The sequence below is a fragment of the Oculina patagonica genome, chromosome 10, assembly GCF_052425735.1.
Source record: "Oculina patagonica isolate OP01 chromosome 10, crgOcupat, whole genome shotgun sequence".
NCBI classification, from domain to species: domain Eukaryota; kingdom Metazoa; phylum Cnidaria; class Anthozoa; order Scleractinia; family Oculinidae; genus Oculina; species Oculina patagonica.
Genome location: NC_135767.1, coordinates 8756444 through 8783083, shown reverse-complemented (window position 1 = coordinate 8783083; position 26640 = coordinate 8756444). Strand labels below are relative to the sequence as shown.

Sequence of the window (26640 nt, the reverse complement as noted above, 5' to 3'; positions counted from 1 at the left end):
ACCCGACATAAACTGCTTCAGTTGGCTTGCACGAGGAAAATAACTGTCTCGCTGGCTCTTCCTCCCGTTTCATTCAACTTACACAGTGAACACCGCGCAAATTGCCCTTCCCCCCAAGTCTGTACGGACAGACAGACGGGCGGAAGCAGGGCGAACGCTGACGTCAGAACCAAAGTCTTTGGCTAGGTGAGTTTACCAAATTTTGATAGGTATGGGGCTCCGTTCGCTTGCGCCTTCGGTGCCCGCGGGAGCTCTGCTACAAACAAAAAGCCAAAACATTGACGTCACTATCAACATAACACAAAGGTATCAGCCTTATTTTGTTATCTTAAATTGGCTAGTAACCTTTCCAGTACTTTCCAACACTTAAACTTTGGTGAATCGATGGTCGATAGTACATCATCGAAATTTTCAAAATATACATAAAAAGATGACATAATTACTGCCAAACAATTTGAATCATAAAATGAACAATTCATTGTGAAAAAAAAATGGCCTAATTGGGAGCGGAAAAGTCAACTTAGTGCATTGTTGTTTAAAAAAGAAATGTACAACCCATAGAAAGAGCAACGTTCCTCCTTAAAATAGATGCGATACGACTTTTTGAGCTACTAAAATAACGAAATTAAACAGCGCTCAATCCAAGTGGTACCGAGTATCGTGTCACGTCATTCAAATGTAATATATAGATTTAGGCAAGCCTAAAAGCGGAGCACCCCAGTTAATTATTTTGCACTTTATTGAAACCTGAATTCAAGCCATTGTACAATTTTAAGGCTAAGAATATAATATTCGTTTTATTTTTTTTTTATAAATATTAATATTGTTACTTACTTTTTTTTTACCGTGTCCCGGGGGGGGGGGGGGGGAAAGAGGTACTCCCTAAAATTTACTAAAGGGGTGTGCCACTGAGTCGCTGAGACTCTGGACCTGTTCCAGAGAAAAACGGCTCAATTTGCGACCCTGTTCCAGACAATATCCACAATGAAAAATATATGAAGATAGATATAAAAACACTAGCATACATCACAAAGCGCTCACTTGACTTTGTCTGTGGCTTGGAGAAAAACCAATGAGAGGAGCGGAGTTTCATAGCTAAACTTGATAGTGTTCCACAGTCAAAAGGGTGATTTGTATACCCTGTTTCAGAGTCAGAGAGGCAAAAGGCACACCCTGTTGAGCAGCACATACCCGTATAGCCCTTATATGGGAGTACCGTATACAGCAACACCAAATAAGCCGAGAACAAACAAAATCAATCAAAACGTTTTAATTCCACCGACAGCATTATGATCCAGAAGTCTGGATGGGAAATTATGCTGCAAAACGGGTAATTATGTAACCTTCGTGTAGATAAGGAGGGGGTAGTAGGGCTGCATGTTGGGGTAGATAGGCATATCACGTGGTAAATTAGCAAATCACTTAACATTTAGAGTATAAAGGAAATAATATACATCTACATTAAGAATATGGTTAATTTTCTTTTTTTCATTCATTCGTTTTTATTTTCACTATTTGCCTATATTTTAATTTTGAATGGAAATGGCAGAGGTCATACATGTAGCAAAGGGTTTACAGCATATTGCCATAAGCTAATGCCAAGCAAACCGGAGTGAAAGCTAACCACAAGCAAACTAGAGTAAAAGCTAATCCCAAGCACACCGGATGAATAAAGCTAACTGCGAGCAAACAGGGGTGAACCTAACTACAAGCAAACCGGAGTGAAACTAACTGGAAGCAAAGAAGGGACATTCTGTAACCCCATCCCACCCCCCCCCCCCCCGCCCCAAAAAAAAAGGATGATAGCACCTTTTTTACTTTTACATGTCTTTTTGAGTCCCCTTCCTCTTAAGGGGTTTCACTTCACTTACAGAAATAAAAAAACAAAAATTCTGGGAAGATAGAATATTGTTTGTGAGTCTCAAACTCAGTTTTGTTCTTTGATTACGCAGAAAAAATAGAATCATGTTTGCTTGTGTATAAAACTATGCAAGAAAAAAATATAGCATCAATACTTTAACTGCTCTTTTAAAAATTTGTATGCTTTATTGTACACATTTTTGTGGAGTCATGTTACCCATTCGTCATGGAGTTCACAAAGTAAGCAAATGAGTCACAATTTGGTTGCTTCATGGTACCTAATGGATACTGCAAATTTTATCTGGCTTTAGAATATTTCACTAATTTTAACATTATAGCTGTTCTTATAAATTGTACACAGCATACAACACATAAGAATGAAATTGGTATTGCATATTGCTTGCAATCACGATTTTAACGTCTATACTTTAGAATTACAGTACCACCAGTTTCAGCATTACCAATCCAAATTCAAATTATTACATTGCTTTTTAACTCCACTACCTCCCCCAAGGTCAACCAAAGATCTTATGATATACAGTAGTTAGACAACTACATGTAAGTCCTGTGTAGTCGAGGGCTCAAAATATTTGGACACTTACAGGTCATGTTAACCGGCCAAAGAGATTTTAGCTTGGTCACATGTGGTTTCTTACCAGCCAAAACATTGAAAATAGAAATTTTAAACTCCCATTCATTTCTGCTGTTACTGTTTTGGCTGCATATTCTTAAAAAGATCACTTCATAATGCCCTTGTTACATCTAAAAAGATGTGAAAGAGACAGGTCAATCAAGAAGTTGTTTTCTGAAGTACACTGTAAATACGTTAACATTTAAAATATAAACTTTGCTCATTTGCAGCTTTTCTTGATTTCAATTTACATGTAATTTACTAGTCTCTTGAAAATGGCATCATGAAGACACCCAAACATCAAGCTGGATAATCTTAATCCTTCCTGTTTTCTTTTGATGTCCTTGTCCACATTCTGTTTTTGTGTCTCTGAAACTCATGTTAACCCTGAAAAAAGTCAAATGCCACAGATTAAATTAAAATTGATTAATTGGCATGAATATCAATAATTTATAAAACAAAACACTTAACGCAAGCTTGTATAAAGTGAAGCAAAACTACTGGATGCGAAAGGATACCTTATATATTTAACAGAGATGTATCAGCACAGACTATTTTTTTTTACTGATAACTGCGAAGTCAACTACAGAAAAAAACCCTGGTAACTCAAACTCGGATAACTCGAACAACCTTGCTAACTCGAACTCACTTCCATTTCCCTTGGATTTGACCCCACTTTTCAGTCATTTTTACTCGGTTAACTCGAACTCGGATAACTCGAAAACCCCGCTAACTCGAACTAAATTTTGTTTCCCTTTAACAAAATTTGGGTCAAACTTTTTACCCTGATAACTCGAATTCCGGAACTTGCAACTCGCAACGGTTGCCCATTGATTATAGCAATGAACAGATCATGTATTTGACAGTCATTTTCCACTATTAACAAAAGAATGTGTGGTCGCTTTAGAGTTTCTGGCAAGATAAGTTCAATTTGCACAGTACTGTATACTGAAGTGCTTAAAAATCAGTAAACTATCAATTATTAACTTGGCAAATAAAATATTCAATCAACCCCGCTAACTCGAAAAACCCCGCTAACTCGAACTCATTTTCGTTTCCCTTCAGAGTTCGAGTTAGCAGGGTTCTACTGTAAATATTTTAATAAACTCAAAGCATCACTGCAAACCCTTACACCCCCTCTTAATTAAAAGGTTTGGCCTTTAAATACTCCCCCTCCCCTCTACCCCTATATATACATGTACATGCATAGGAAAAACATTGCCACATCTTAAAAGCTTTTCTCTTAACAGTAATACTAAGATTTTTAAAGATACACATTTAATTAATAATAAGTTTGCATGCACAGCTGCATACAGTGTCTAAAATGGCATGAATTTACTCACAAAGATTCCAGTTTTCCAGTAGTCATTAACCTTTGTTGTGTGCATTTTCCAAATTACACAACAAGATTGTGATTTTTTTATGACAAATATAACATTTACTGTTGACATTCTGAATGAAACCAGCAAAACAGACCTCAAAATCTCAAAATTGTTGACATTGTTATGTAATCCACATGAACGCTCAATAGTGAACAGAACTACATGACAAGTGGATTATTTAATATATTTGGGAACGAAAGAGCTAAGTAATAAAGCTGAAGTTTATTTACTCTGACTAAATGAACAGTAATTTTACCTCCATCATGAATATCAATAAACTGCATACACTGAATCGATCTATTTCACTCGGAGTTAACGAAATTCCAGGTGCTTCGTGCAAACTGACATCACTTTCATTCTCATCTCAGCTGCTCTTCCAGCACTGTAAAACAAAATAATCATATCACAAGCATTTAAAAATCGTAAGCTTTATTTTCTTCGAGATGTGTTGAAGTAATATTCTTTGTGAATTCGTTACTCGAAGGCCCAACAATTATTTGTTTACATAATCAAATCCTCCTATTTGATCAGTAAAACCTGGTAAAACTGAATTTTAACGAATAGTATTTTTCAACATTGTTCATGTCACAAGCAAATGCTTAGTGGCGAAAGCAAGTAAAATGTGCCGTAAATATAAGCTTACAGCTTTGCGTATAAATGACGGAAACACTGCAGTTTTGTACTCACCTTCACCAGTTGGCCGCAGTAGGTACACTCGTCTGCTCGTTTTATCTCCGTTCCCTTGTTCTCCGCTATTTCTTTGCCTGTTTTCTCGGCACCTCTCTTGCTATTTTAGTCGCTTTTCTTCGCTACTTTGCTACCAGGTTCGACAGGCGCTTTGCTATACTTTTTCGCCTGCTTTCTGTCCGGGTTTTCTGGATCTCTCGCGATCTCTTTCCCGTCGCAAATCGCTTAAACCCTGTTTCCTCGAAGTTAAGTTTACCCTGCTCTCGTTTGTAGTCATCGGCATAACAAGGAGCCAAAATAAATATGTTTGTCTCAAGTTCTAACTTTCAGACTAGCTGAATAGGATTTAAAAATACGTAGTAATTTTGAAAATTTCTTTGCCAATAGACCTCACACTGCAAAATTATTTCGCGCCAGTACTGCGCGAGTTGTCAAGACCTTTCAAGATCCCGGATGTGCGCAACACCGTACGTACGCCGCCGTACGCGCCCGCGAGTCATGCCGCTAGCCATGATGACCATGAAAACTCGGATGCATGGTTTCCTATTTTTTTTCATGTGTTTTTTTTTTTTCATGTGTTTTTTTTTATGGGTATGGTGCTCCGCTCTGCGGCCCTTACGGGCCGCTAAGGAGCTCCGCTATAAAGTGGGAAAATTAACCGTCAAAAAGTGCACTGACCTGGGTTCGTGGTCCATGACCGTACATCTTGGCCACCGCTTCTACGATATGTCACGGTCAAAGCTCAATTTCTTCTCTAGCGCACGCGTGCTCGATGGATAAGGTGGCGTGGCCTTGCGACAAGGATTGCGTGCGCAGTAAGGATGCGCTTAAACAATTAGTGCAAACGGCATTCAGTGCTACATTCATACTACCTCTTCCCCATCTCAACCCCCCTTCCAGTTTTATTTGTCATAAATACAATTTTTCGGATTGGGGAAAAAATCCGCTCTATTTTAATAATTCATTATCATCAGTATTATCATCAACATCATTATCATTTATTATTATTATTATTATTATTATTATTATTATTATTATTATTATTATTATTATTATTATTATTTAAATACACAACAACTCATTGGGGGTTTCCGGGTCTTTATTCTTGGTTTTCATGTTACGTCATAAAATTCTGAAATCAAAATTCACTAGGCCTACTAATTTTCGTTGTCATTAGACGTAAAATAAACTAAAAATATATCTTTTTGCAAATTTCCAGATCAATAGTGTCATTCGTTTTTTAAACAGAGCATTTTGAATATTTGAGTTTTCCGTCATATGTGACATCAAGCTGAGTGCCGCGACAAAGCTGTTTTGTTTGAAAAAAGGCCTTTCCTTTCCATTTTCAGCAGATTGAACATTTCAGATATAATAAGTGGTGTTTATGTGAAACTGTACTAGCTCATGAGCCAAAGATTGCCGCTGTTGTAAACAGAATTGAGTTCTAGATGGTTTCTCTGACATCACGGCGGCCATATTTGTGTCCCTCGGAAGGACACAGTTATGGCATCTCCATACTAAGCTTTATAAATTTGGGTGGAAAGGTTCAGCAAATAACTCGCGAACGGTACACCGCACAGACCTGAAACTTAGAGAAATTGTTTATCTATTTATCATCTATAATATTTGAAATTCATAGCTTCTGTAGTTGAATGGTTTCGAATTTATTTTTTGATTGCGTGAAAGTGAAAACCAGCAATTGCAATGACCAACGCGCGAATTCTAAAAAAAAATACAGTTGCTAACTGCGCTCTTGCTGTTGTTGCTCGCTCAAAAGCTATCGCAATATGCCAGCTACTTGCGGTTGTGTCGGTACATATATCTTTTGGGCTTGGCTAGCATTTCCGCCCATTGTATTTAATCATGATAAACAAATCTATCATACACTAAATACACAACAACTCATTGGGGGTTTCCGGGTCTTTATTGCAATGACCAACGCGCGAATTCCCCCAAATCCCCCAAGGAGTTGTTGGCATCATGAATGAGTGATAGCCTTGCTCATCATGTTTACAGCAGCTAATTTATATTGAAGAGAACAGTCCAAATAACGTTCATACGCGTTTGAGCGCCAGTCACCTTGGAGTTTAATGTAATTCCCAGGTACGCCGCAACTTTGGGCAAACGTTGCTCCTCCCCTACGAAAGGAGTGTCCAGAGAATTTAGAACTGTCAATACCGCATTTGTTAAGTGAAAGCCTAAGCTTATTAGTGAACACCGAGTATGTTATGTGTATGTTTCGATAAGTAAACGCGGGGCCCAAATCGTGTTCGGTGGATCGAAGTACTCCAGCTAGGTTGAATGCGTGCACAACTGCAGACAGTGGGCAGAGGTTAGAATGCTCAACTTTTGGAACTGGGACGATAAGTGTGCGGTTACGATATTGAATAGTTTTGGACCAGCGAACATAAAGCAGGATGCCACATTTAGAGAGATGTATGTCACGTCGGCGTAGATGTTTTTGTGGGTCGAATGCTGCAGCAGACGGTACGAAAAAAGGAAAAAAACGCCACTAAACACGCAGCCCAGAATGTGGCATCTAGCGAGACAGTAAGGTCAAATTGCTCGAAAATTCTGTTAAGGATGGCCGGTGTGATAGGTAGCTTTTGTGAAACTGTCCTACTGTTTGTGCGCATTATGCCACGCATGAGTAAAGTTTTCTGATACTTGAATAATGGCTCTTCTAAGGGGTTTGGAAATCCGTGCTGCAGATGTAGTATTCGTACTATATTGAGGTAACACGGAATGCTTGAACTTGACAATGTTCTTGCTAGGAATACCACATAGCGCAAGAGGTGATGTGCCCTGCAAGGCACTGGTCGGTAGCAAGTACAGGCAGAAACGGAGGTATGCGCGCAACTGAGAACGATATGTTGCTCCTGTGGACGGTGCAAATGCTTGCCCCCTGTAGAGCTTTAGTTCAGCGTCGAGACTTTGTTCCTGAGCATGTACTGTACCTGCGGAGGCAAAGAGGCAAATGCATTACTGGATATGTGGGGCTCGCGAGGAGCACGCGCAGCAACGCTGCTGCTTTGATTAGAACTAGACAAAAAGCGATGACAGTGAGGGGAGTCGTGGAGGCGCGATAAGGCATCTGCTACTGTGTTTTAACTCGTGCTGATATAACGGGCGGCTATACGAAAATTGTTCACCGCTGAAAGCCAAAATATTTCGCGAAGCCAACACATTGTTTGCTTGTTGCGTGAGGTTCCTTTGTTTATAACGCTAACAGTTGTAGTGTTATCGGTGCGTACAGTTAACCATTTGCCGCTGAGTTCTTGTGTCCAGCGCCTAAGCGCGACCAGGACAGTGTATGTTTCTTGAAGATTGATATGCGCACCAGCGAGCTCGGGACAGTCGGCTGCCCAATTTAAGTAGAACCAATCGCCATGAAGAAATCCTCCTGAACCAAGCGGGCACGCGTCTATAGAGAATTCATCCGAATCAATCGATTCAGATTCCACAAAGAAACATGTTCCGTTAAAAACACTCAAAAATTCAGCCCACCATGCTAGGTCAGCTTTTAGCGCCGCCGTGGGGCGGATGTGGTGATGTGGGCGTCGCAAGCTATTAACAGTGTCAATCATACGCCGGAGAAACGTTCGCCCGCCAAATACCACTCGTGCTGCAAAATTCAATTTGCCGACGAGAGTTTGCAATTCTCTCTTTGTAACTGATCGCTTCGCCATAGAAACGCTTAGTAGTTCTCGCAATTCGCTCAGTTTACTATCGGGCAGCGAGAGCTGCCGATTCAACTCCAAGAAAGGTCAGTCGCTGAGTGGGAGAGACAGCTTTGTCCCAGTTGATCTGAAATCCAAGTTCGCCTAAGAGTCTGATTAACTCATTGTAAACTATTTCGCACTCGCTTTCGCTGTCGCCTATGATAAGAAAGTCATCAAGATACGCTAATACGGTTCGGAAACCTCGCTTTGTCATGAATCGGGTAATCGCTTGCGTGATTCTGTGGAATATTTCAGGTGATTTTGAGGCGCCAAAAGGTAATTTGCAGTCATACATGTAGGTGGTGTGATGCTCTCCGCTAAATTGCCAAGCTAGTCCGGTAGCGCTGTAATTAGATGGGTGAATGGGGACGTGTCGATACGCACTTTTGAGGTCAATTTTGGCAAGATATGCGTTAGGCTTGATAAGCGAGACTGCTTTGTCAAGTGTCACGTAAGAGAAATGTTGCGTAGTTGCGTACGAGTTAACGTTGCTGTGTGCTGGGCGGCTGCAGTCGTGTATAAGTCGAATATTTTCGCTGTTTGGTTTAGGGATGGCCCCAAGAGCACTGACAATTGAAGGTTTTGTGCTAGTTATTACATAGTTTCCCATCTGAATTTCGTCGCGAATTTGTCTTTCTACCTTGTCACGCACGTCCGTCGAAGTCGCAGATCGGTAATTCGGTACTTCCGCCGGTGTTACAATCGAATCAGGGGAGATGAGGTGAAAGCCATTTGCGATGCCGTCAAGAATGAATTCCATATCGCTGTCGTCATGTAAGTAAGTTCGCCAGGCCTCTAAGTTTAGCGGTGAGCAGTGCAGAGTGGAAGAAAGTCATATGCCAGTGTGCGGAGTGGGGTGTTCGTGTTGTGGGTGAGGCTGGTTACAATTGGAAATGATACACACGTGCTGAAAGCGACAATTAGGCCATTGACATCCGGTCGGCGAATTAAATTGCCTGCAAATAGGTGTGGGCACATGTTGCTGACGATTTCGCGCCAAAGATTTTTGCGGAGGCGCCTGTGCGGAACTGGGAGGGTGGCGTTTGACGGGAAAGCGAGTGTGTAAATGCTGGGAGTCACTTTCCCACCTGAAACCATATTTGTGCTGCAACTTGCGATATTCGTTATCATAAAGAAGAGCGGAGAGGAAAGTATGGCTTTCCAAAAGTTCCGCAAACTTGACTGTGTATGACAAATAGTCAGCGATGCTGGGTGTGCCTAACAGTTTTCCTGTGGTCAGCAGCTCATGCATAATTCGCGCGTTTGCGGCTATCCACATTGACAGCGTAATGTTTTCTAACTTCGGTTTTCCTTTTTGTGCTCTTATCACGATGCTTGCCCCACCAGAGCTACTAATCTCTTGTTCTTCTTCGTTGCTTGCTAGATTATTTACACTAACAAAGTCTGTTATTAACAGTGGTTTCTCACCTCCTTTGGCTCCTTGCGCTGCTTTTGCACTTGTTCCTAGAAACACTTGCGGATCGTTGTCTAGGCGTGGGAGAGGGGTCTCCGTAGCACCCAGCGTCTATGGCGCCAATTCCTTCGATTTTCTTTAAAATCTCGTCGAGGCCACCGTCCTTTGCCAGTGACTTTGTGGTGACTGGGTCTGGATCTAATAGAGTAGCGTTGGAGCCTTTACGTAGCTCAATGATTGCCTTGACGAGCAGTTTTCTCTGACCATGGGTCTTTTTCAAGCTCGTTACATCCGACTCGGTCACAAGAGCGAGGGCCTCTTTTGTGTCCAGGTCTTGCTTTGTCAGGAGTTCAGAAGTCTCCTTCTTCAGGCCATTAGTCTCGCACCAGCTTTGAAAGTCAAACGGGGCAGCCATTGATTAATAAAAAAATACAGTTGCTAACTGCGCTCTTGCTGTTGTTGCTCGCTCAAAAGCTATCGCAATATGCCAGCTACTTGCGGTTGTGTCGGTACATATATCTTTTAGGCTTGGCTAGCATTTCCGCCTATTGTATTTAATCATGATAAACAAGTCTATCATACACATTATTATTATTATTATTGTTGTTGTTGTTGTTGTTGTTGTTGTTGTTGTTATTGTCGTTGTTATGCCTCTTCCAACCAGACACAATTAATATTCTCTTTCTTTAATCTATCAGTTGCACTTGAGTTTTCATTTTAGCAGTATATTATAGTACCCTTTGAGAACGTTTAATCTTTCTTCACAGGTTGCCCAATCCTTGTCATGGAGTATTTAGCGTATGGTGATTTGCTGGGCTATCTGCGGAAGAGCCGAGGAATTCGCGATCAGTATCATCACGGAGAAGGGGTAGCTTCAGCACTGCAGCCTTATGACTTGGTATCATTTGCCAAGCAAATTGCTACCGGGATGGTTTTCCTCGGCTCACGTGGAGTAAGTGAACATCTTACAAACTTAAGATGTAACTAATAGAAATACCGTGCACTTTATCATAAAGCTGTCGAGGGAGCAAATATCTTGTGTTAAAGTTTGCATGATATGTTAATGAGGTCTTGCGTGCTCACAGAATTAAAACCAAGGTTTTGAGCAACACAATTCACATGTTTAATTTCACCATGATGAAGAGCAAAGCCCTTTTGTGCTCATGCGCACAAACTAAATCTAGCCGAGCAGTGAGTAACAACATTCTCGTACCTCGAGTCTTCGTCCCTTCTGCGCAGGCTTGAAGAAACGAGCGACTCTCGAAACTTCCGCTGGAGGGCCGATGTTGATTGGTTTTCAAAAGACAATGGAGATCACCGGAAGTAACCTAGATTTTCAATATGGCGGATAGTACACAAGAGAAGTGGTGAACTTCAAATCTTTTCGATTTAATGTATTGATGTCTGTAGATGCTGCAACGGTTTAAGAAAACATCCGATTGATCTTAAAGGACCAAAACCCAGTAACGAATCATTTTTAAATTCTACTGGAGAGGCTTACAAGAAGGTAGATGAATCAGAAATCGCAGACTGCACGTGTGAGAGTTTATTAAGCTTATATCTCTTCGACCTACTCCATCGGTTGCTGCATTAGAGCTGCTAGAAGAAGGAGTTCCCAGATTACTTGTCCTACCATGGGGAATATTAAACCACTGTAGCCGCAAACCAGAGCTGGGGACTGAGATTTTGATTTGATCTTCACAAATTATGATCAGATTATATAATCCAGCGGTAGGTTTCTATGCTGTAGTATTTATTTTAAGTTAAATGGACGTAATTTTCTTCACAGAGCGAATGGAATAGAATATTATTAAATGTTATCTTTAGCAGTTGCTGTGTGAGGGTACGTTTTTCTTCACTACCTTGCGAATCACAATGAAAATTAAGTTAACTTATAAATTACTGGATTGGTCAGCTAGCTTGGCAGTCAAAATACTCCTTTCATTATGAAAAATTTATTCGTTCTTTTACCTTTCTTCAAATTTTGATTTGACCATCATTGAAAATGAAAGGACACTATAATATTATTTCTCTGGTGCCTGACCATCAGTCGTTTGTTTGTGTTGAATCCAAGGGACTTACTGCAGAAAATGTTGAAAAAATCGTTTTAACTGTTCAAACATACCTTTGTACCGTGGGTGCTTATGACAATGTTATGTTAAAATTCCCCGTACCATATTTGTGATATTCAGTTAGTTTAAAGAAATATACCCCTTTTGGGTGATACCCCTTGCTAGCTTTATGTGGGGGTATCAAGTATTCCCCTCCACTCTGGATCCCCACAGGAGAATGCCTTTTTACTATTAAAGTCAGAGACCTGAGATAACATTCTTAAGCTAATTATGACTGAGGTCACATAATTTTAGTTTACTTCAAGTTCATGTTTGAATCAGTGGCGAAAATAATCGTCTTCCACCAACGTTACCCGGGTTTGATTCCCACACCCAGCATAATATGTGGGATTTTTGTTGGTTCTGGTCCTTGCCCCAAGAGTTTTTTCCGGGTTCTCCAGTTTTGTCCCCTCCACAAAAAAGACAACACAACTAAATTCAAATTCGATCTGGAATCAGTGGGATTGGAGGAGCCATTATGTAAAAGATTTTTCATTTTTATTTTATTTATAATTCCATAATCCATTCCAAAATTAAAGACAAAAAATGCAAAACAAGTAGAAGAAAAATGGAAAAGGGCAAAATATAGCAGCTAATTTGATGCATTTGTTTAATTTAAATATCAATAATAACTTGGGATAAAAAAAGTTAGGAAGAGGTATGAATTAATTGATATTGAGCAAAATAATACTGGTAGAGTGCTTTTTTAAAATGTTTTCTAGTTGGCAGTTACGTATAGATAAAGGAAGGTCATTCCAGTAGTAATATCCAATAACATTGGGGCAAAATTTCCTTCTATTTATTTTGTAGGGATGCACTTTGAGTAGCATAATTATGTCGCTTGGAAATCAGAGATAAGGTGTAGAAGATTCCACTGTAAATTCCCATTTTACATTATATGTTGGCATTTGGCTTTTTAAAAATGCCTCAAGTATTTTTGGAGTGCACAACATTAAAACTTGATATGAACTCCTGGTTCAGGGACTGCTGATAAAACATTTCATTCCATCCCATCCCCCCTGGCTCCCAGTCCTGCCTGCCTCCTGGAAGTACCCTTTTTTGTACAAACAGCCTAGTAAGTAATTATTATGAAGTCTAATCTGATGTCGGAGGCCACACTGGAAAATAAAACCCTGAGTTTAGATGTTCCCAAGGTGAGGCTATTAGTTATTTTCCCTTTAGGGTTTAGACAGCCTAGTAAATACATGATTATGATGGGCACCTCTCAAAGGCAGATATCAATGGTGGTTTGGTTCGAATTTTCACATGTTTGATTGTAACTAACTCTCCATAATGGTGGCAGATCTAGGGTCAAGGCCCCAGGTCCCTAGCCTTTCGGTTAAAAAAAGGCCAGAAGGGCTTAAAATTTCCACCCCTCTTCCATTTTGATTGCCTGTGGATCTGTTGTATAAGGAAGATATTTCTATAACAAGGTTGCCAATGCTCAGGAGAGTTGTCAGGATATGATATCATATGGCTAGAAAAAATAAATTTCTTAGAAAAGTCAAGAATTTTGATCAGAAATAAAGAGAACTGATATTACAAAGAAAAGTCTGGGAAATTTATCCTTAGGTAAAATGTATGTTCCAGCCTAGTGGCTGATCAGGCCAGAGCTTATCCTGGTTTCCATAGCATGAAGCGACTAAGAATATTCCTTCTACCCCCCTGGATGGGATTCTAATCCATCGAAGGGTTACCCCCAGCAGTAAATTTGCCGGTACCCATTTATACACCTGCTAGTACTATACACCTGCAAAAAGCTACTATAAGAGTAAGAGGTAGTGCCTTGTCCAAGAATACAATGCAGTGCTCCGGCTACGGCTTGAACCTAGTCTGCTCTATCTGGAGTTCAGCTCCTTTTAAATATTAGGCTTCCCTGCCACCCTAAATTTATCCTTAGTCAACTTCAATTTTGACAGTTTGACATGTCAACAACAAAAGAAACAAAACAAAAAAAGAAAAGAAACAGGCCATTTTTGTGAAAGGTGGAAAGGATGGCTGTAGGGGATGGTCAGAGGCTGCTATTTTACCTGATTTCAAATTCACTTGGTCAGGGAAATTTAAGTTTTACCAGGGAATGTTTGAGGTCAAAAGCTTGAGCTGGTCCCAAGGGTGTCCAGCTTGTAACAAAACAATTAAGAAATTTGGTTGCCGGAATGGATGCATCAATGCTTCGTTTGACTCAGTCATGTAGGAGTTAATCAATTAGAAGTACAATAACAAAATAATAAATATATTATTTCAGTGAATTGTCTTTTACAGCATTCTGGACCAAAGTTAAGCCTGTTAATGGTTGTACATGTTTGTGGATTTGTTCCCCTATTTAATTAAAACACAAAGTAAGCCCTTTTAAATTAAATAAGACAAAAAGTTTTGCTGTTGGCAAACTACAAATAAACCACCACTCGTCTGCACTGCTTTGCATTGTCAATATAATTATTAGGTTTTCAAATAATCTTACAATTTATAGAAAGAGATTAACAGGATTTCCCAAACAATACAGCTATTAACAAATTGTGATACACAGTACGACGATTAAAAACTATAGCTATCTGTAATATCGCCTGTTAAAATGACAATCCACATTTTACATACCATGCCAGTCAAAGCAATCTTTTTGTGTTCGTCCACAACGTAGTTAAATCCTCGTATGATTTAAAAACTTATTCTGCCGTTTTCAAGAGCTTTATATAACAGATTTTAAAATTTGTTCTGTACCAGAGTTTCGAGATGAGCAAAGATGTGTTGAAAATTCTTCAGGTTCCCCAGTGGCTTTATAGTGGGTTGAGAGGCGATATTATTACACAATACGAAGTCTGCGAGTAAAATCCGCAAAAGATGCGGTCATTTGGTAAAACAAGAACTTGCCGAACACGGTTGGCAGGACAGGCAGAACATCTCTTTCCAACAGTTATGATCTAAAGGACCTCCAGTTGCTTGCCGTTCAGTAGAATCTCTAGCCTCCCACGCAGTCGTTCTTAGGGAGGAGTGTAACGCGATCGCCCCTAAGAACGACTGCGTGGGAGGCTATAGAATCTCTCGCAAGGTTTTATCTTTCCTCCACTTCAGGCGCCATCTTTCTTTTTAGCGGTCAGGCATGCGCAATTCAACCGGAAGTCCGATATTTTCGGACTTCCAATCGGAACATTCCAGGGTCGCTCGTTTCCTGACCGCTGGTCAAAGGGAACGAAGACCCTGGGTACGAGGATGTGAGTAACAAATACCCAGTTTACAAGAACATCGTTTAAATAACATCATTTAAATACATACGCCGTTGTCGGCAGCACTCCGTGTCCTGTGTCCTAAAGTTTATATAACTGGGGGGGTTGTCTTCACGGAAAGGCTTTCTGGATTGTTAATGTTCATCGATACATTTCTATTATTTCTTGACCATCTGTAAATTCCTAAATATACCTGTCTGCTCCCTGGAAAGTTCAACACTGAGTCCTTTTTTACGGACGACTCTAAAATTAAAGGTATTGGATCATATCTTGTTGTTAACTTGTTTGCACGTTTTTTGTAGTAGCAAAAACTTTAAAACGTGCAAAAATTAAAAAGAGTCGTCTTGTGTTTTTTTTGTCCATGTATTCCTTTGCCTTTGACTCCCGCAAATTGTCATTTGCACGTGCAGATTGAAAGACTTTTTTTGAAGGAAAAGAAGAATCCTGTAGGGATTTTCGTTCTCATGTGGCGATTCATCATCAAAGATGCAGGTGTCACACCTAGGGAAGAATGCAGTTCTAAACGATAGTTCTTCCCGTCTACATTTGAAATTTGAATGATCTTTTTGCAGGGTTCAAGCTAGACCTGAACATTAGCAGGTTACCAGTTGTGTGTGATCTTCCGATTTTTTATCCTCAGCTGTTTAATGTTTCGCCGCTCAGTAAACTCACTAGATCTGAATGGGATGTTGTCATGACTTTAGGTGTCGCATGTATTGCAAACATTTGGGAAGGTGATTAATCGCTGTAGCTGCTGAACTCGAGTGCATGTGTCGTGTGGACGTCACGGTACTTTGAGGTTAAACAAACTCTAGATGCAGGGCTGTTCAAACAGCTAGGGATTGATGTTAATAATTTATTTTGGGCCCTTACTTTACTTTGAGGTTCCATCGCTGGTAACAAAGAGATAGCCCCCTGATGATAATGGGCCACGCTAGTCAACGTGTATTATGTATCAGACCTGACGAGGTGCATTTGCCATTCAGAGGGGCTCAGAAAGCAACTTTGGTCGTACAATTTGGCATCCAAGGCAATCACGTACATCTCTCTCGCAAATTTATACCAGGCCACATAACTATTTGCCTGAGATGCTGGTTACCTTTTGTAATACCTTGTTCCCCCTTGTGTTCCAGCTGAAAAATGCGAGGGAGCATACAATTTAGAATTACGAAGTGATTGTTTTTCAGAAGTTAACACGGCCTTTCATCTCAAAGTACTTGTTTTAAAACCTAAAAAAGAGTATGGCCATTTACTAAGTTGCCAGTGTCAAGGCATTATTTGATAACTTCGAGAGAGTGATGCAAGAAACAACTGTTGAATGGAGATCGCAGGAGGAAGAGAATCCACAATAATAGAGTTAATGCGATCCTTCACACGGTCCCTTGATCTACCAGCTGAGACAGGTTTCAAGAAAGGATTTCATTTTCTCAGGGGTCCAGTATTCTAACAGACTAACACCCACTACAAACTTAACCCAGACAAGAAGCCGAGGCACGTTTCCCTTTCGCAAAGGCCGATGCCATTTTAGCGACACGTTTTCATTTTCACCCAGGATTGAACCCGCAACCTCTGCAGGATCCTATATCGCCACTACACAACCACGTCAATCCGCCAAATTTAACTATGTAAGGTGTTTTTCTTAACTGTCAGATGAACAATAGCTGACCCTTTTGTTAAACCCAACCTAACCGTTAAATTTAATTAGGTCGAATAATCGCCTTTTCTAGGCCTACTTTCGTCCAATATTCAAACTACTCGAGGCCTAAACTACAGATGTGGCATCGTGTATTCCGAAAAGCTCAGTAACCAATGATAACATCGAATGTTAAAAATGACTCCGACCGCTTATGAATAGGAAATCAGCGTCGCCGGCTCCAAGATTCGAACTCGGTCCAGAGGGTCTTGAAGGGGTAATATGGGAACTGAGATTGGCCTGTTTTTGTCCTGGGAAAATGGGATTTAGGTCACTGGGACTGGGATTTGCTTGCTGGGAATGGGAGAAAAAATGTCAAAAATGTGAATGGGATCAATATTTTGTAACAATGTGTAGTCAAGAAATTACTTATTCCATGGGGTTGAGACAGCAATAAATTGTTCAAGCACCTTGTTCGTGTCAATTTTTAGCATGTTTAGTCCTGTTTAGCCATCATGTTTTATTTTTCCCCGAATAGTCTCGATTCTTTTCTTCTCAAAATGTTGTCATCGGGTTGTCATACACACCGAGAACTTTGAACTGGAATTACCATTGTATGATCAACGATCTAGATGGAAAGAATTATCGTAGAATGTGTGCATAGTGTAATCGAGTAGACGAAGAGGATTTGCAAATTTGGCTGTCGGAGTGTTTTAAATCGACTTCATTGAAGCGGGAAGATTACGAAAAGATTCATTCGTCCTGAGAACTAAAGATCAATTGGAAATGTTCCAGAAGAGCTCGTGCGCTTCACTTTCTGTTAGAGTGATTCAACGCAATGTCACATTTCAAAAAGGCTTTGTAGATATCGTGTTTGAACAGAACTTGCTGTCTGTGCCAAAAACGAACGACCCACAGCCATCTACTTCATCGAAAATTCAACCGCCAGATGAAAGTGTGAAAAGTTACAACAATGATTCTGAGGGCGACAAAACAGAACATTTGGAAAAACAACGCATCTTAGCATTTTTAAATAATCACTATAACTTCCCTCCTTGAACGTTTTACCAGTTTAAACGGATCCTATGGTCTTCAGAACACCTTCGCAAATCCTCATGAATATTTGGGTCTTTGTTGGGTCGTATTTAGAAGCTGTAATTTTGCGAGAGAAAAGAGAAAAGAGCTGGTATGTATAACACTGGGATTTTTCTGAGTTCTGCTAGTGGGAATGGGATTTGAACATTGGGAAGTGGGATTTGGAAAAAATGGGCCGGGAAATGGGATTGGTACCCCCCCTCAGGACCCTCGGTCCACACTGGCCATGCTGCCCTGCGCCTTCGCTACATCCCTTTTTTAATACCGTTCTCTATCTCTTCATTTTACAGATTATCCATCGTGACCTGGCAGCACGAAACGTACTCCTCGATGATCACTTGGTTTGTAAAATTACAGACTTTGGTCTGGCTTATCAAAATTTCAAATATGGACATGGCAAAGCCAAAAAGGTAATCTTAACGAAGCGACGATCGAATTTAATATTATTATTAATAACTTTATTTAAATTTGAACACGACTATATTCAAGGTGGGCAGTTACTTGTCCTTATTTTTCACATGGCTCGTTTTCCTTTGTTCTTCCAGGCTGATTATATTGAATAAACCTCGCTAATTAGCAACTGTCTGAAAAGCTGGGGGTGGCTTTGATTGTAACAGGGGAGAGCGGGGCTGATATCTAATATTCCCCTAGGGGATTATTAAAGTTGATAATCCCCTAGGGGAATATTACGATAATATTCCCCTCGTAGCAAAGCCACAAGCCTCGCATTACAAACAAAACACAACTTTACTTTAATAACGTTATGATTTATTTTACCTTGACTGTTGTTACATTTTAAATACTACTGAGCAATTGCTTAATTGAAAACACGAGAAATGCGTTCCGGTACTCATGCCTCGACGTTTGCTCTTTTTCAGAATTCCGTTGCAGTTCAATCCGTTCGGTTGCTAACACACTTCAAACATTCAAACACCAAAAGGTTACCTTTTTTAGTGTTCTTCGGGATCCATTCACTGTTCCTGGCCAGCAGCTCTTTAATTTGTCATCTTCGACGATGATATCTCTAGCCTCTTCGACGTTATCTTCCCATTTGTTTCCGCCTGGTTAAAGCTAAACAACCCTTCTGTCGCCTCCTAAGTGCTAAACTGAGCGTTTTCGTAGTCCTCTTCGAGATTCTTTGAGGATAGCAATTTCTCCAAGTTACTGCCTGGATTTGTCGCAAAATAAAAACTTTCCTTCGTAGACTCGCTCACCTCTGCCAACTTTGCAGTAAAGTGGTGAAAAATGTGGTTACAAAGTTGTCGGAACTATCAGGCAATTACAAAATCCCAATGCGTACTTTCGGATTCTTTAATCTATTGTTAAGCTTGTTTGGCAAGCATATTGATTGTTTTGGTCGGCGTATCAAAAACGAAAAAATAACCTGTTTATTATAAAATTTAACAATGTGGAAACCCCACTGCGTCTTTTCGGAACCTTTTTCCTGTTGTTAAGTGTGTGTCGGGAAAAACATTTCAGCGCATTTCAGCGCACCTACATTAAAACAACGAAGAAAAAATCTTTCTTATTGTTTGAGCCACTGTTGATACCTCGCCCATGTGAAAAATAAGCCGGTTATTTTTAGGCACCTCGGCGATATGTGATTTATTCACCGAGGGCTGCGCCCTCGGTGAATAAATCACATATCCCCTCGTTGCCTAAAAATAACCCTTACTTGTGTGGATATATAATTTTTTTATTATTATTATTGCTATCATACACATAATACAATTACATTCATTTGTAGCACGCCTTTTATGTTATAATATCATAGGTGACAAATTACTCCTTAATTTTGGCGCGAAATTTTAACGTTAATTTATAATTTCACATGTGAAATTATAAAATTGCCATGGCAACATAGTTACCAGCAAGATGGCGTCCGTAATAAAAGATGTTTTAAAGCTTAAACTTTGTACATTTTCGCTTGAATTTCATCTTAGCCAGCTAGCCTTGGCTATGTAATAAAACTTTTGATGATATTTTATATTTCAAAACGTCAAAACGACTTCTAGACTTTAGCCAATATACATAAATGGCATCGAGCGGATTTTTGAGCGTTTTACACGGGCACCGTTTTCAGTTCATTCAAGACGAACTACGGTCATAATGTGAGAAATAATTGACAGTTGATTCATCTTTGAAACTTTTTGTCAACAGCAAAAAGGAATCTCTAAAAGGTTTTCTTCAAAAACTAAAAAACCTTACGAACTTGAGCAAAATGTAATGCTTTGAACTTTTCAATGCTCGGAGTTCGCGATGCAATATACCAGTCAAAAATCTACGATTGCAAACGTAATTTGTCACCTATGATATTAAAATGTAATCAAATGGTATACTCGTGAAATTAGGAAATAATTTCACTTGCGTTTTGTCAAAATGCTAATAATTTCCCTCGCCTAAAGGCTCGGGAAATTATAAGCGTTTTGACAAAACGCGCGTGAAATTATATCCTAATTTCACTCGTCACCATTTGATTACCAATACCAATATTATTTGATACTAATTGCATTAACACTGGAGTAGGTTACAAAATCTTACACTAGAGACACTAGATACACTAGAGACACTAATTACACTAGAGACAATTACAATAAATTAGATGCACTATAAAGCAGAATAAAAGGTAAAGGAACATCTTATCATACACATAATACAATTACATTCATTTGTAGCACGCCTTTTATGTTACAATATTATTTGATACTAATTGCAATAACACTGGAGTAGGTTACAAAATATTATAAATTACAATTACGCTAATTACACTAGAGACAAATACAATAAATTGGATGCACTATAAAGCAGAAAAAAAGGTAAAGGAACAATTTAAACAATAAGGCAATTAATGGACAAAGGATAATAATTTAATCTATCTTTTCTATAGTATATTTTATATTTAATTTATTAACATAATCGGAGAGAGTAATTGGTCTGTTGTGCAGTTTGTTGGTGTAAATGTAGTAACGCATGTACAGCAAGGTATAATTAAGTTTCCTTATCAAAGTTTTGTTTTCAAGTGAATAGGCGGGAGATAAACCAAATAACATTTCTTTGACAGCTAGATGGTGATTGGTGTAGTTAACGCTATTAAACCATTGAATAACTCTCCTTTGAAAAGCTTTTGAAAACTGACAGTGAATGAAAGTATGCTCAATGGAGTCTTCATTTCCACAATATAAACAATCTCCGTCATCTTTGATACCAAAAAGGTGTAGTTCCTTCTTAGTAACTATAATTCTATGTAAGAACTTGTAGTGGAATTCTTTCAATTTATTTTCTTTACAAACTCGTTTTGTCAACTTAAAAAAGTGCCCCCAATCAGTGGAGTTTAGATTCAAATTTTTGCTCCATTTCGTTGGGCCGGTAGGAAAAGAATGATTTACCTTATTGTTTAATAGCCAGTAGAAATCTTTTGCCTTTGCTTTCTCTAAGTCAACTTCGATGTTTTCATCTAGTTGGATCTTGGATTGATTTCCGAAGTAACTTTCTTTTGAAAGTTCAGAATTACGTGCCCTAGTCAGAAGCGTTTTAGGAATGGCATTTATAACTTGATAAAATTTTAAAAAGTTGGTTTTACAGTCATATTTCCTTTTAAACTGTTGAAATGAAATTAGCCGTCCGTTTTCATTTAAAAGGTCCTGAATAGATATGATTTCTTTGGAAAACCATTCTCGAAGAAAGAAGGGTTTTCCTCCTATAAGGATAGCTTTGTTGTTAAAAAGAATTGTTTCCTGTCCTTGTTGGTAGTTGTATTGAGACTTTAGTTCCGAAAAAAAAGATAAAATGTCTTTGTAAAAGATTGGCAATTTAGGATCTAAATATTTTGCATCGTAATTACACCTAAGGAAAAAATTTAATCCTCCAAGTTTTGTAAAAAAAATACTTTGGTACTGATTTCCAATTGCGGATTTCAGGGTTAAGTAGTCTTGAGATCCAGGCGAGTCTTAACCCCTTTATCATAAGATCGATATCCGTCATACGGATACCACCTCGATCATAATCCTGATAAATGCTTTCTCTTTTAATTTTGTCCTTTTTGTTATTCCATAAGAAACTGAAAAGCTTACTTTTGATGATACATTTGAATTCAGTTGGAAAGTTTAAATTGGATGATGCATAGACTATTTGGGATAGCCCAAGAGACTTAATAATCAAAGCTTTTCCAAACAAGGTCAGGTTTCTTGCTTTCCATACGTCCAGTTTTGTTTGTAATTTCTTAACTTTTAAATCGAAATTAAAATGTTTGTTCTTATTATCGTCATATGAGAAATATAACCCTAGAATTTTAACAGGTTTGTTTACCCACTGTAATTGTAACGGTGTGGTTTTGTTCTTTGACCACTTTCCCAACCATATCGCCTTAGTCTTTTTTACATTTAGTTTTAAGCCTGAGATGACTCCAAAGTTGTTTACTATGTTAAGAGCGTTTTCTACCGAAATAATATCTGCACAAAACAAGTTAGTATCGTCAGCAAATTGGCTTATTTTAACTTCATTTCCAAATAAATTGATCCCTTTAATTTCAGGTGTCTGGCGAAGTTTGTTTGATAGTATTTCTGCGCTTAATATGAAAAGATACGGGGAGAGCGGGCAGCCTTGCCTAACCCCTCTTCTTGGTTTAATCCAGTTCGTAGTAAAGCCGTTATTCAATACTGTACTTTCGATATTTGTATAAAAGATTCTAATCCATCTTTTAACATTTTCGCTGAAATTGAACCGATCTAATACCTTCATCATGAATTGCCATTCCAGAGTGTCAAAGGCTTTCTTAAAGTCTAATGATACCAGAATGCCCCCTTTATTTTCCGACATGGTGTACTCCATTACATCGCTTATCAGGCGTATATTCTCTCCAATATAACGACCTTTCATGAATCCGGTTTGATCAAAGTTAACTAATTTTGGGAGTACTGATTCTATTCGTTTGGCTAATGCTTTAGATGCAATCTTGTAATCGATGTTGAGTAATGTTATAGGTCTCCAATTCTGAATGTCTAGTAGGTCGGAATCTTCTTTAGGTATCAATGTAATCACACCTCTTCGCTCTGAAATGGAGAGTTCTCCATTTTCAAAGGCTTCATTAAGACTTTGAACCAGATCGAATCCTATTAAATCAAAGAAGTGTTTATAGAACTCAGCGGTGAATCCGTCTTCGCCCGGAGATTTATTGTCTTCAAAAGATTCTAATATCTTCTTACATTCCTCCAAGGTAAAAATCCCTTCCATTGTTTCCTGTTCTTCGTTATTAAGTTCGGGGATTTCGATTTCCCTGATAAATTCGTCAAAAGCTTCTTGGGTCACAGTTATTTTAGAGCTGTAAAGGTCCTCATAAAATTCCTCTATTTGTTGTAAGATTTTGACCTCTTCTTCTATTGTTACGTTATCGCTAGTTTGGAGTTCGGTTATTGTCTTCCTATTGTAGTTTTGCTTTTCTAAATTAAAAAAAATATTTAGTCGGCCGCTCTTCTTTCTCTACCCACTTGCATTTCGATCGAAAAATTGCAGCACGTCCTTTTTTCGACTATTTTGCTTGTTTACAAGCAAAAGTAGGAGAATAGCAGTTAAGAGGGGGGAAATGTGGAACCACATTCTTGTTAACTCTCAAGGGACTTTTTTTAATTTCTCAAGGGACTGTTTTAATTTCTCAAGGGATTTCTTTCCGCTGTGGGTGATGAAAGGGTCTCTCATTAGTATTGCGTCAACACTTGCGATCTCGTGTTAAAAACGTGACTTGTCACAAGTATAAACGTTATATAACAATTATTTTTATGCGTGAGTATCTCAAATCAGATATGACACAACTAATCGAGAATGTGAGTGGTTCAGCCCATGAAGGCAACGTATAAGTCTTTCACAGTCTATTAAAAGCGACACTAATATGTTAACCTAAAACGATTAAGAACGCAAGTTTGTACTGGTACAAGCGTCTCACACACTAAAGGGGCGCTAATATTTAACCTAAAATGATTAAGAACGGAAATTTGTAATGTTTAATACAAGTCTTTCACATACTAAAGCCGCGCTAATATTTAACCTAAAGGATTTGTTTTCGCGACAATCGATTGCGTTAGTCACGCTAAACACGAGTAAATAATCATTCGCGTTCTCAATTCAAGGGATTTCTTTTCGGTGTGGGTGAACAAAGCGTCAGTCAATACTTGAAGGCAATGTATAAATCTTTCACAGACTAAAGCGACGCTAATATGTAACCTAGAACGTAAGAACGCAAGTTTGGACTGGTACAAGCGTCTCACACACTAAACGAGCGCTAATATTTAACCTAAAACGATTAAGAACGCAAATTTGTACTTTTACAAGTCTTTCACATACTACAGCGGCGCTAATATTTAACCTAAAGGATTTGTTTTCGCGACAATCGATTGCGTTAGTCACGCTAAACACGAGTAAATAATCATTTATTCGCGTTCTCAATTCAAGGGATTTCTTTTCGGTGTGGGTGAACAAAGCGTCATTCATCACTTGAAGGCAACGTATAAGTCGCGCTAATATTTAACCTAAAGGATTTGTTTTCGCGACAATCGATTACGTTAGTCACGCTAAACACGAGTAAATAATCATTCGCGTTCTCAATTCAAGGGATTTCTTTTCGGTGTGGGTGAACAAAGCGTCAGTCAATACTTGAAGGCAATGTATAAATCTTTCACAGACTAAAGCGACGCTAATATGTAACCTAGAACGTAAGAACGCAAGTTTGGACTGGTACAAGCATCTCACACACTAAAGGAGCGCTAATATTTAACCTAAAACGATTAAGAACGCAAATTTGTACTTTTACAAGTCTTTCACAAGTCTTTTTATTGTAAATAGTAGTTTTACAAGTCTTTTTATTGTAAATAGTTTGTAATTAACTTTCGTTTACTTGTATTTTTTTTTTTTTACATTGCTGCTGAAAAGCCCTTTTTAGGGAGCGCAATTAAATTGTATGTATGTATGTATGTATATGTATTTCACATACTACAGCGGCGCTAATATTTAACCTAAAGGATTTGTTTTCGCGACAATCGATTGCGTTAGTCTCGCTAAACACGAGTAAATAATCATTTATTCGCGTTCTCAATTCAAGGGATTTCTTTTCGGTGTGGGCCGGGGATGTGGGTATATATGAAGAATGTATTGAACCGCTGAACTGTTTGTTTGCTGTAGTAGGCCGGAATAAGCGTATACGCGACACGAGTACTACAGTATATTCAATGTGTTTTCGATTGGGTTTTCTTTGGCTCCTTAATTTGCGGTTGAGTTTTGTAAACAGCGCATTGTTGACTTCTAGGTTGCAGTTTTAATTTAGAATGTGATGTGGAAGTGTAAAGTATTCAGGTAAGCTAAGTTATTTTCAAGACTTCCACTCCTAAACAACATGAAAAGCCTCTTTCACCCTTTAGCAAAAGACTACTCCATACCACAATTGACTGCCAACAGATAGACCATAGCAAAATAGTCGTAGTCTCATAGAGACCTTTGATTCTTCGTATATTGATTTATACTCTGATTTTAGCTTGTCGTACTCGGTTAGCGAATTATCTATATCTGCTAAATTATCGCTGTTGCATATTTCATGGTCCAGCTCTTCCAGACGCTTAGAGATTTGTAATTCCCGTTTTAAAGCAGCCCTCGCTTTCCGTTTAGCGGTTTAGCGAAAGAAATGGTGTTGTCACGAATTTCCATTTTGATTAATTCCCATACTAGTCTTTTGTCTTTCAGAGATGCATACTTCTCACGTAATCGAGGAATGAGATCGCGAATTTTAAATGTATAGCCGTCATCTTTCAGTAAGGTGTTATTGAACTTCCAAAATCCTGGTCCCCTTGGAGAATTGTTTGGTAATGACAAACAAAGAAAAGCTGTTTTATGATCTGGTGCTATTGAAGTAGTAATTCCGGTACTTTTAACGTGTTTTGACAAGTTCTTTGCAATAAAGATGAAGTCCAATCTAGACTTCACGTTTAAGGCTTTGGATACATATGAATATATTCAAATTTGGGTGCCGGACTCTTTGTATATCTATTAAATCAAAAATTTCCATTGTCGTAAGAAGGAGCTGACTGAAAAGTGATGGTTTCCATGGTGTTCCGCCTTTTTTATCTTTTTTTGAGAGCGTGCAGTTCCAGTCACCGCCAACAATAAGGTTTGTCAATTCCGACTTGTCGATGATGCAATTATTGAGCTCTTGGATAAATTCTAGTTGTTCAGATGGATTATTTGGTGCGTAAATATTACAGAATGACATTTTTAAACCATTGATATTGACTGTTATAAGAACGATTCTCCCTGTTTTGTCACTAAATGAGCAGTCTACACTAAGATTAATCGATGGATCTATTAAAATGCAAGTGCCTTTGCTGTGTCGGGACCCATGGGAAAAATACATTTTGCCTCCCCATTCGTTTTGCCAAATTGTTTCGTCGTTGAGTTCTGAATAAGTTTCTTGGATGAAATAAATACTCGCTTTTTGATCTTTTAAATATGTGAAGATGCTCCTTCTCTTGGTTTGGTCGCGTATTCCCCTAACGTTTAGTGAGATTACCTTACATCCTGAGTAGTTTTGCATTGGAATATAATTGTAAAAAAAAAACACACACACACACTCAAAAGTAAAACCAAAACAAACACTTTTGACTACAAAAGGTAGACTAACGAAAAGTTTACCGACAGACCTACGTTAAAATAAAGGGGGAAAATACCTTCGTAAGAGTTTCCTTTTAGCAGGGTTCGCTTTGCATTCCAATCCCCCCAAAAAACAATTTATCTAAAACAGTCTCTAGCTTTGCAAAGTTTGTTTACCTAGAGATAGTCCAAGTCTTCCAATTCATCAATCCTGATCGGTCTTCCTTCTGGAGAGGTCTTCACGTATATTTTGCCATCC

General features: G+C 38.7%; 1 protein-coding gene and 1 long non-coding RNA gene across 2 annotated transcripts in view; one reads left to right on the top strand and one right to left on the bottom strand.

Moving 5' to 3' along the window:
- LOC144667209 (fibroblast growth factor receptor 2-like) overlaps window positions 1-26640 on the top strand; it is an 82259-nt gene that overhangs the window by 42069 nt on the left and 13550 nt on the right. Inside the window, exons 13-14 of the mRNA XM_078528614.1 lie at window positions 10464-10648; window positions 18047-18166. Coding sequence (XP_078384740.1) covers window positions 10464-10648; window positions 18047-18166 — 305 coding nt within the window. The remainder of the gene's footprint in view (window positions 1-10463; window positions 10649-18046; window positions 18167-26640) is intronic.
- LOC144667168 (uncharacterized) lies at window positions 1256-5191 on the bottom strand. Its single transcript, XR_013573289.1, has 3 exons — window positions 4561-5191; window positions 4130-4255; window positions 1256-2878 (listed from the first exon to the last, which is right to left on the bottom strand). It is a non-coding gene; the product is annotated as an uncharacterized LOC144667168 (long non-coding RNA).